Below are 12353 nucleotides of genomic sequence, written 5' to 3'. Positions count from 1 at the left end.
CCCCCTTCCTCCCTGTATAGTTAAAAATCGTTGGTGGCACAGTGTGCGCCCACCATCGCCCCCCCTCTCCCTATAGTAGTAACAACCATTGGTGGCAGTGTGCGGCCTCCCATTCCCCCCCCCCCCTCCCCATCATTGGTGGCAGCGGAGTTCCGATCGGAGTCCCAGTTTAATCGCTGGGGCTCCGATCGGTAACCATGGCAACCAGGAAGCTACTGCATCCCTGGTTGCCATGGTTACTTAGCAATAGTACAATTGTAGAAGATTCATACTTACCTGCTTGCTGCTGCGATGTCTGTGACCGGCCGGGAGCTCCACCTACTGGTAAGTGAAAGGTCTGTGCGGCGCATTGCTAAAGAACTGTCACTTACCAGTAGGAGGAGCTCCCGGCCGGTCACAGACATCGCAGCAGCAAGCAGGTAAGTATGAATCTTCTACTGTGGTGGTGGGGGGGGAATGGGAGGCCACACACTGCCACCAATGGTTGTTACTACTATAGAGAGAGGGGGGCCGATGGTGGGCGCACACTGTGCCACCAACGATTTTTAACTATAGAGGGAGGAAGGGGGGGGGGGGCGATGGTGGGCGCACACTGTGCCACCAACGATTTTTAACTATAGAGGGAGGAAGGGGGGGGGCCGATGGTGGGTGCACACTGTGCCACCAACGATTTTTAACTATAGAGGGAGGAAGGGGGGGGGGATGGTGGGCGCACACTGTGCCACCAACGATATTCAAACTGGGGAAGGGGGGGGGGTCTGCCCCCTGCTGCCGGGCAGCCCTGATCTCTTACAGGGGAATATGATAGTACAATTAACCCCTTTAGGTGCCGCACCTGAAGGGGTTAATTGTGCTATCATATCCCCCTGTAAGAGATCGGGTGCTGCCAGGCAGCAGGGGGCAGTCTTGTACAAAGTTTGCAGTGTATTCTAACTAGAAGCGTCCCCATCACCATGGGAACGCTTCTGTGTTAGAATATACTGTCGGAAATGAGTTTTCACGAAGTGAAAACTTAGATCAGAAAAAGCTTTTATGCAGACGGATCTTCGGATCCGTCTGTATGAAAGCAACCTACGGCCACGGATGCCAATCTTGATGTGCATCCGTGTTCTTTCACGGACCCATTGACTTGAATGGGTCCGTGAACCGTTGTCCGTCAAAAAAATAGGACAGGTCATATTTTTTTGACGGACAGGATACACGGATCACGGCCTCGGCTGCAAAACGGTGCATTTTCCGATTTTTCCACGGACCCATTGAAAGTCAATAGGTCCGCGAAAAAAAACGGAAAACGGCACAACGGCCACGGATGCACACAACGGTCGTGTGCATGAGGCCTAAATTTTGTTTTAGTATTAAAACGCAAAAAAACTATACATATGTGGTTTCATTGTAATCGTACGGACCCAGATAATAAAAGTAACAGGTCAGTTTTATCGCATGGAAAACGCTGTAAAAACAAAACTCATAAAACTGTGGCAGAATTTTTTTTTTTTTATAATTCCACCCTATTTGGAATTTTTTATTTTTACGGCTTCCCACCACATTGTATGCAACTGTAAATGGTGCCATTAAAAAATACATCTTGTCCCACCAAAAATAAGCCCTCATACGGCTATGTAAATGGAAAAATAAAAACATTATGGCTTTGGGAAGGCTGGGAGTAAAAAACGAAAAAAATAAAATAAAATCAACTAGTCATTAAGGGGGTTAAGGATTGTTTTTGATATGTTGTAGCTCGGTCTGTGCATGTAGTAGATAAAACAGATTCTAAATGGACATAAGCTAAGTATAACCTGCCTACGTTAACCTTTATAAATCCAATGATGGCAATATCAATGTCATTCAGTTCAGAATCTCTGTTGAATAGACCAATGCAACAAAAAACATTTGTAGTCTTAAATCAAATTACTGATGGGATCGTAAGAATGGTTTTGACCTTTTGAGAAAAGACAGTAGCAATCTGGAGTATGCAGTGAGACTTACGCAGATTGCAGAAGATGCCCTTGCTTTTTTCTGCTGTGCAGAAATGCTGCCAGCAAGTCTTTTGTCATTCTCTAAGGAACCTTATTTCCAGGAATGCAATTTCAACATCTGCTGAATATGATTAGCTACTTCTAAGGAACCTCCTTCAATCTATAGATAGGTTTTCCAAGAAACACTGCACTTTCAGGACATAGTGATTGACTAAATTACACCAGTATGGAGGAATCATATATTATTTCTGAACTAAACGCAAACACCCAGTTTTAAGGTACTAAACATATTATAAGGACGTGATAACATCTGAAAGCCTTAGCTGGTGGATGCTATCAGTTTTCATTGTGCTGCAGCAGATTCCAGAGTCAGCAATGTCTGTCTATTACACATCATGGTCAAGAATAGAAGGGAAAATATAGATTTACTAATACTGTCTAAGAATTAGACAGAGCAAACTGAGGGTCGTCTTGTATGGGTGGTTGCTGGGCAATATACAACTTGAACAGCTCTTGTATAAAGGGCCTTTCACATGGCCCGATGCAAAGTGAAAGATGACTAATGATCGTTATCGAGATTGTTCCAATATTAGACTGAAGTTCCATAGGCCTGACAGAGGAGGTAAATTGGAGTGTCCCTACTCTTTGTATACAGGACGTGTACAAATCTACTTTTACGTTATTGTTATCATTGCGCATGCTGGACTTATCATTAATAAGATTATATAGGATAACTGGTTCCGAAGCAGACATAGACTACAAAAGAACCTGTGGGAGAAAAATAGTGCCCCCCATTAGAAGCAATGCCCTCCATATTGTGTCCAATAATAATAATGCCCCCACAGTACCCACAGTATTAAAAATGCCCCTATAGGGCACCTAGTAGAAATAAGGCCCTCCTATAGTGCCCACAGCAGTAACAAGGACCCTCTAAAAGGCACCCTGTTGGAGCCACCAATGGTAATAAGCCCCTATAGTATACTCAATAGTTGTGCCCCCTGTAGTCAACCCAATATGTATAATGCCCCCTCTAGTAATGACAAACATTTATAATACCCCTGTTAGTAGCCCCAGTATTTATAAAGCCCCGCTGCAGTGCCCCCTGTATTATATTGCCCTCTGTAGTGCCAGTACATATAATGCCCCATGTATTATAATGCCCCTGTAGTTCTCCAGCCTTTATTATAATGCTCTTCTTCCCCCATATAGTACCAGTATTCCCCCCTGTAGTGCCCCCAGTATTATAATCCCTCTGTTGTGCCAGTTTATATAATCCTACCCCTATAGTGCCCCCTGTAGTATAATTTCATCCTGTAGTGCTAGTATATATGATGCTCTCACCCATAATATGTAGTGTCCCTTTCTAGTATACTCTCCCCTGTAGTATAATGCCCTCCTGTAGTTTAATGTCCCCCCGTATTGGTTGTATATATAATGCTCTTCCCCTTGTAGTCCCCTTATAGTACAATGCCCCATGTAGTGATAGTATATTTAATGCTTTTGCCCCCATAGTATAATGCCCCCCATAGTATAAAGTGGTAATTTATATGTTACTATCCTTCCTCTAGTATAATGCCCCTACATAGTGGTAGTATATATAATACTCACCTCCTCTCCTGTAGTGTAATGCCCCTAATGTAGTGGTAGTATATAGAGTGCTCTACCCCCTGTAGTAAAATACCCCCATGTAGTGGTAATATGTATAATGCTCCCCCCCCCCCACAGTATAATACCACTTTATATATATATTGCTTTCTCCCCTGTTGTGTAATGCCTCCACATAGTGGTAGTATAGATAATGTTCTCCTCCGTGTAGTATAATGCCCCCATGTAGTGGTATTATATATAATATTCTCATATCCCCCTCCCCCTTAATACAATACTCCCACATAGTGGTAGCATATATAACGCTCCCCCACTCCCCGTAGACCCATTATAATATATATAATGCTGTCTCTCTCTGTAGTGAAATTCCTCTACATACTGGTAGTATATAATTCTCTCCCCCATGTAGTATAATGTCCCCATGTAGTGCTGGTATATATAATGCCCAGTCTCCCCTGCCCCAGTAGTTCCCGTGTAATATAATGTCTCCCTGTAGTGGTACTATATATAATGCTTCCCCCCCTGTAGTATAATGCCTTCACAAAAGTGGAAACCAAGTCACCACCAACTGCAGTGCAGGCTAGTAGAGGTCGTGGCCTGAGTTTTGGCATACATTTTCGCAGTGTAAGTGAAGCCATGCCCATTTGTTGAGTATGGCACAAAATCGTCTAAAAGCCTTAAAAGGTATTTCCCATAGTTTTTATTTATTTATTGCTGCCCTATCCTCAGGATTGGTCATCAACATCTGATCGGTGGCGGTCCTACTCCCCACACACCTGTGGACCCCCATCAATCAGATATTGATTAACTATTTTAAGGATATGCGATCAATATAAAAATACTGGAAACCCTTTTAAATAAATGTGGTGCCAGAATTCTGGCACATTTGCCATAATAGATCTGCCCATTGTGTTTTTTTTTTTTGTTTTTTTCATTTTGGAAACAGAAGGCATATTTTGTCTTTCAGGCGTTATGAATAGCTGCTGATTGTTTTATTTTTATGTTGCTTTGGTCTTTTCACCTAGTGCATTACTTTTTATATTTCAATTTAATACAGACCAATATAAAACATATAAAATTAAAAAAAGATAGAAACAAGAAAGGCAATCTCAATCGCCTTCTCTCAGTGTCCCCACCAAAGGAAGGCCAGCCACCCCGGAGAGAAAGATGAAAAGAGGGAGATACGAACAGCCCCACTACTTAATATGTTTCCCTGCTCATTTCCACAATAAAGGGTCCATTCACACGTCCTGTTTTTTTTCATCCTGAAAAACGGTCCGTTTTTTGCGGATCCGTTGTTCCTGAAAATGTTTCCGTATGTCATCCGTTTTTTGCGGATCCGCAAAAAACGGAAACATGTATACATTTCAATAATCAAATAAAGTTGTTTGGATTTCTTTGAAAAAAAAATGAAAAAATAAAAAATAAAAAAAAATTTGCTATGTGTTTCCAGGAACGGATTCCGCAAAAAACGGAAGACATACGGAATGACATCCGAATGTCTTCCGTTTTTTGCGGAACCATTGACTTTGCATTGTACCAGGATCCGATTTTTCAGGAACATAATAGGACATGTTTTATATTTAAACGGACATGCGGAACGGAACAACGGAAACGGACAGCACACATTGTGCTGTCCGATTTTTTCCAGGACCCATTGAAAATGAATGGGTCCTGATCTGGTCCTGATCTGTTCCGCAAAAAACGGAACAGATCAGGAAAGAAAAAACGGATGTGTGAATGGACCCTTAGGCCTCTTTCACACTACAGTATGTTGAATTCAGTGTTTTGCGTTCCGTTTTTCACGGATCCGTTGTTCCGTTTTTTGCTTCCGTTGTGGTTCCGTTTCCGTTCCGTTGTTCCGTTCCGTTTTTCCGTATGGCATATACAGTATTCAGTAATTACATAGAAAAAATTGGGCTGGGCATAACATTTTCAATTGATGGTTCCGCAAAAACCGGAACGGATACGGAAGACATACGGATGCATTTCCGTATGTGTTCCGTTTTTTTTTGCGGACCCATTGACTTGAATGGAGCCACGGACTGTGATTTGCGGCCAAATATAGGACATGTTCTATCTTTTCAACGGAACGGAAAAACGGAAATACGGAAACGGAATGCATACGGAACACATTCCGTTTTTTTGCGAAACCATTGAAATGAATGGTTCCGTATACGGACCGTATACGGAACGCAAAAAACGGACCGCAAAACGGAAAAAAAAAACGGTAGTGTGAAAGAGGCCTTAGACTACATTCACACGTCAGTATTTTTCTATATCCCGAATTTCGGTCCGTTTTTTGCGGATCCGTTGTTCCTGAAAATGTTTCCGTATGTCATCCGTATGTCATCCGTTTTTCGCGGATCCGCAAAAAACGGAAACATGTATAAATTTCAATAAGCAAATAAAGTTGTTTGGATTTCTTTGAAAAAAAAATTGAAAAAAAAAAAAGTTGCTGTTTGCAGGATTTAATTTCCAGGAACGGAATCCGCATAAAACGGATGACATACGTAATGACATACGAATGTCTTCCGTTTTTTGCGGCTCCATTGACTTTGTATTGTACCAGGATCCGATTTTTGCGGAAAAGAATAGGACATGTTTTATATTTTTTCGGACATGCGGAAGGGAACAACGGAAACGGACAGCACACATTGTGCTGTCCGATTTTTTTTCAGGACCCATTGAAAATGAATGGGTCCAGATCTGGTCCAGATCTGTTCCGCAAAAAACGGAACAGATCAGGAAAGAAAAAACGGACGTGTGAATGGACCCTAACAGTTGACATTTCTCCAATTTTCCCAGATCTTCATAATAAACCTTTTTTAGATATAAATAACATATTCACAGCACCGCTCCAAGCCTTAAAACTACCGTAATGCAGTAGGTGGTTGATGGTTCTTTTACGTTTTTTCTGATCAATTTCCTAACAATCTGGAGAGTCTTCAATATTACTGCCAAATGTAGTATTATAGTATATGAGGTCAAGGTATGAGATATCAGCTATTTATACTCTTATGTGGTTGGTACACAATATTTGTATTAAGATTTTGGTTTGTAATCTCCCATTTGACTGTGCAAAACGAACCATAGGAGTTATTGGTGTTGGAGGGATGGTGGTCTTATACTTGTCACAGTATTTTCCTGCACTGCTACCACTATATGCATTTTTGGCTGTAATATGTATCTAATTTTTCTTTTTAAACAATAAAGATTGAGTTTATACTATATGTGTGTATTGCTATTTTTGGTTATCCAATTATAGTATTAATCAGATCTAGAGATATTACAATATCAAAAATACTATTAATTAATTCAATAACCATTGACCTGTAAGTATGAAGCTTGGGCCACACCATATGGATCAATTCTGGATTAACATTTTTACATCTAGGAGAAAAATGGTCTTGTATCAATCTTATTCAGCCGTTTAGGAGTATAATATACATTATAAAGCAAAAATAATCTAGTTCAGGGCTGGCCAACCTGCGGCTCTCCAGCTGTTGTAAAACTACAACTCCCACCATGCCCTGCTCTAGGCTGATAGCTGTAGGCAGACTGGGCATGCTGGGAGTTGTAGTTTTGCAACAGCTGAAGAGGGTTTCTACCACCAGATTTTGAGATTTTTCGCTGACTGACACTAGCCAACCTCGCTCCATCTCGAATTCCAGCACCTGCGCTTCTGTATTCGGCGCAGGCGCAGTGACTGTCGGACCACAGTGAAGATGCCGGCGCAGGGAGCGGTCCGACAGTCACTGCGCCTGCGCCGAATACAGAAGCGCAGGTGCTGGAATTCGAGATGGAGCGAGGTTGGCTGTCAATCAAGAGGAGCTGGGAGGGCTGGAGGGACGCGGTGGGCGGCAGAAATAGTGAGTAGACTGAGCCTCTAGGTGCTGAAAAGATGCCCCCATAGCACCTAGAGGCTCATTTGCATATTAATAAAAGTATGTTTTTAAGCTTAACGGCAGCAGACAAAGGTAATACAAGAGCACTGTTAGGTAGTGCAGACACTAGCAGATCGCTAGTGTCAGTCAGCGAAAAATCTCAAAATCTGGTGGTAGAAACCCTTTATGTCAAAATTTGCCAGGGGTATGAATAATTATGGGCAGCACTGTAGATATATATGGAACTTTATGTTGTAGAAGATGTATGTGTCTGTAGAAGAATACAGGTGCATATGTCTGTCTAGATCTAAATGGATCTATGGATACATGGTCTCACATATGTAATGTGAAATGTTGTCTATAAAAATTGAAATAACTTTATAATTGCATAATTTTACAGTGTAATAAAACAAGAAGCAAGGGAAAGATACGGTAGAAGACTGGAACACAGATGTGCTGAGCTAAAGCTGAGAAGTGCAACACGTTCCCCCATTTCAGGCCTTATTGAGAATGCTGTTATAGAGGTAAGTGGTGAGACACAGAGCATCATGGTAAGGCCTCTTTCACACTACCATTTTTTTTTTTCCGTTTTGCGGTCCGTTTTTTGCGTTCCGTATACGGTCCGTATACGGAACCATTCATTTCAATGGTTCCGCAAAAAAAACTGAATGTGTTCCGTATGCATTCCGTTTCCGTATTTCCGTTTTTCCGTTCCGTTGAAAGATAGAACATGTCCTATATTTGGCCGCAAATCACTGTCCGTGGCTCCATTCAAGTCAATGGGTCCGCAAAAAAAACGGAACACATACGGAAATGCATCCGTATGTCTTCCGTATCCGTTCCGTTTTTTCTGAACCATCTATTGAAAATGTTATGCCCAGCCAAAATTTTTCTATGTAATTACTGTATACTGTATATGCCATACGGAAAAACGGAACGGAACAACGGAACGGAAACGGAACCACAACGGAAGCAAAAAAACGGAACAACGGATCCGTGAAAAACGGACCGCAAAACACTGAAATGGACATACTGTAGTGTGAAAGAGGCCTAAGGCCTCTTTCACACGACCGTTTTTTTTTTCCGTTTTGCGGGCCGTTTTTTGCGGTCCGTATACGGTCCGTATACGGAACCATTCATTTCAATGGTTCCGCCAAAAAAACGGAATGTACTCCGTGTGCATTCCGTTTCCGTATTTCCGTTTTTCCGTTCCGTTTAAAGATAGAACATGTCCTATATTTGGCCGCAAATCACGTTCCGTGGCTCCATTAAAGTCTATGGGTCCGCAAAAAAAACGGAATGCATACGGAAATGCATCCGTATGTCTTCCGTATCCGTTCCGTTTTTTGCGGAACCATCTATTGAAAATGTTATGCCCAGCCCAATTTTTAATATGAAATTACTGTATACTGTATTTGCCATACGGAAAAACGGAACGGAACAACGGAAACGGAACCACAACGGAAGCAAAAAACGGAACAACGGATCCGTGAAAAACGGACCGCAAAACACTGAAATGGACATACTGTCGTGTGAAAGAGGCCTAAGTCTGTGTTCACACCACATCACGTGTGTACTGCAGAAAAACATATGCAACTGTGTTCTTATACAAGCATCATATTTTTTTTACCTTTTTTAATCTTTAGGGAATCTTAATATATACTTTTCTATTATTGATGTTATATGATCTAAAGAAAAGCATATACTTTAATCTAAACTGTTTCTCTCATCTGAGGAGCCTTACAGGCCAAGCAATGCTTCCTGGGAAAGGGTATGAAAAGGATCAATCTCTATAGTGCCACATACTGGGGTCTCATTCTTTGGCGAGACTCTGCTTTGACTTATATCCTTTGTCATGTATTGCAAGGCTCAATAAAGAGTTAGGCGACTTTCACACTGGCGTTTATACTGGATCCGGCAGGGCTCAGCAAAAACACTTCCGTTAGTGATAATACAACCGCCTGCATCCATTATGAACGGATCCGGTTGTATTATCTTTAACATTGCCAAGATGGATCCGTCATGAACTCCACTGAAAGTCAATGGAGGATGGATCCATTTTCTATTGTGGCAGAGAAAACGCATCCGTCCCCATTGACTTGCATTGGGGGTCATGCCGGATCCGTTATGCTCCGCATCCCACAACCGAAAGCAAACTACAGCATGTTGTGGTTCGCTCTCCGGTATGGAAACGCAACTAAACTGAACGGCATGCATTTTGGAGCATTCTGTTCTGTTCAGTTTTGTCCCTATTGACAATGCATGAGGACAAAACTGAAGCGTTTTTTTCCGGTATTTAGCCCCTTATGTAGGATCTCAATACCGGAAAACTAAAACGCTAGTGTGAAAGTAGCTGTAAACACTGACTTATAGTGCAGATATCGCCAATAGGTGGCACTGTAAAGACAGTTTTCTTTCTCCTGGAGGAGAGCTTATGTGGTAATAAGACATATATGTCTGGCATGATGACAAATACGTAGGGGAAACCATGCTAATACGGAAATAGAATTTTTATGACCATTATCTAGGGCTCTTGCACACCACAGTTTTAAAAACATTTTCCATATATTCAGATGCAAATGTGAAGTATCCCTTTGCTTTCTATGAGAGCAATGTTTGTGTTTTGAAAATAAATTTTTGTTTTTGCAGCAAAAGTCGTGTAGAAAACAGCGTAGGGCCTTATGTTAAGAAAATAATTAGTTAATATATACGGTACATTTTTTTTCATAATGGAAGTCAATAGCAAATGTATTCAAATGTTAAAGTCTATGTTTGCACAGTGTACATTTGGTCCTGTCAGAAGAAAAACTGAGGTTTCTTATGGCTTTGTCTCATTTTCCCCCTTTGAATTAACTTGAAGAGATTGCATCATAAGAAGCAGCATAAAATGTAATAGTAGTTGGTACATGCAGTGCACACGTCCATATTTTACAGTAAGCAAACAAAAGAAGGTATGGCAGCACAATATTTCACATACAAACAATAAAACTGAGAAATAAGGATCATTATCCTACTATAAATAAAAAAAAAAATATAGAAGTTCTTTGCGCGCATTTTTTATACTATACTCCAGAAACAGATAAACCCCTGATAATAGTAGTACCATGCAGATAAATAATAATTATTGGCAACAGTGCCCTAAAATAACTGCGCCCAGCAAATAGTGCCCCTGACACTAATAGTGTAAACATAACGTCCCCCAAAAATAATTGTGGTAAGCTGATACTGTGCCAAGGTGCCCCCACAGTAATAGTGCTCCCAAAAGTCCCACCAATATGAATAATTCTCTGCTAGAGCACACATGGTAGTAATAGTGCTACTACAGTGCCCCCAACATGTCCCCATTGTGCCCCAGAAGTAATAATGCTCCCAAAGTGCCCATACTAGTAATCATGTTCCCCATAGACCCCCAGGAGTAATAAAGCCCATCATAATGCCCCCCAGTAGTAATAATTCTTATAATGTTACAAATAATTCTTATAATGTTACAAAAAATGCCCCCAGTTGAGCTAATGTCCCCATGGTGCCCCCATAATGTGCCAGTATAAAATACCCCTATATAGTGCCCCCAGTAAATGCCCCATAGTGCTACCCTCTTCCTAGTGTCCCCCATAATGTACCTGTATAAAATGTCCCATATATAGTGCCCTCAGTGTCCCCCATAATTTGCAAGTATAAAATACCCCTTTATAGTAGCCCCTATAGATGAGCCCATAGTACTCCTCTCTCCGCTTCCCCATAGTACCTACCATAATGTATAAAATACCCTTATACAGAGCCACATAGAAAAAAAACTTATTTGTGGCCTCAGTAGAAGCCCCCATAGTGGTCCTCTTCCCCCATATAAAATACCCCTTTTTTGTGGCCTCAGTAGATTCCCCCATAGTGCCAGTAAGAGGTGCCCCCATAGTGCCACCCAATAATGTGCCAGTAAAAAGTGCCACCAATAATTTGCCAGTAAGGAGTGCCCCCATAGATGCCCCCACAGTGCCCCCCAATAATTTGCCAGTAACATGTGCCCCAATAGATGCCCCCACAGTGCCCCCCAATAATGTGCCAGTAAGATGTGCCCCCATAGATGCCGCCCAATCATGTGCCGGTAACAAGTGCCCCCCAATCATGTGCCAGTAACAAGTGCCCCCATAGTTGCCCCCCAGTCATGTGCCAGTAACAAGTACCCCCATAGATGCCCCCCAATCATGTGCCAGTAACAAGTACCACAATAGATGCCCCCAATCATGTGCTAGTAACACGTACCCCATAAATGCCCCCCAATCATGTGCCAGTAACACGTACCCCCATAGATGCCCCCCAATCATGTGCCAGTAACAAGTGTACCCTCATGTGCCAAGATGTACCCTCATGTGCCAGTAACAAGTGCCCCATAGATGCCCCCCAATCATGTGCCAGTAACAGGTGCCCCCCAATCATGTGCCAGTAACAAGTGCCCCATCGATGCCCCCCAATCATGTGCAGTAACAAATGCCCCCATAGATGCCCCCCAATCATTTGCCTATAACAAGTGCCCCATAGATGCCCCAATCATGTGCCAGTAACAAGTACCCCTATAGATGCCCCCCAATCATGTTTCAGTAACAAGTGCCCCCATAGATGTCCCCCAATCAAGTGCCAGTAACAAGTGCACAATGGAAGCGCTCATCTCCCTGTGCCCTGCTGCCACCCCCCATGTCACCAGTGGCCAGCGGGGCTCAAGAGGCAGCTCCCTTTGGCCCGCTTTAAAGACGGCCCTATATGCGGGCATCGGCCGTGTGCTCCCTGCATCATGCATGCGGACCCATTCACTTGAATGGGTCCGCAATCCGGAGCTGCGGTGCGGAACGGAGACATGGAACCCCACGAAAAGCACTATGGAGTGCTTCCATGG

At 42.4% G+C, this 12353-nt stretch overlaps 1 protein-coding gene across 1 annotated transcript in view; it reads left to right on the top strand.

The window, feature by feature from the left end:
• LOC122931551 overlaps nucleotides 1–12353 on the top strand; it is a 151212-nt gene that overhangs the window by 116375 nt on the left and 22484 nt on the right. The window contains exon 8 of the mRNA XM_044285624.1: nucleotides 7869–7992. Within this exon, the coding sequence (XP_044141559.1) occupies nucleotides 7869–7992 (124 nt within the window). The remainder of the gene's footprint in view (nucleotides 1–7868; nucleotides 7993–12353) is intronic.

This window comes from Bufo gargarizans, chromosome 3, assembly GCF_014858855.1.
Source record: "Bufo gargarizans isolate SCDJY-AF-19 chromosome 3, ASM1485885v1, whole genome shotgun sequence".
NCBI lineage: Eukaryota > Metazoa > Chordata > Amphibia > Anura > Bufonidae > Bufo > Bufo gargarizans.
The sequence above is the reverse complement of the archived record's forward strand: the minus strand, read 5'-3'. Positions and strand labels throughout refer to the sequence as shown.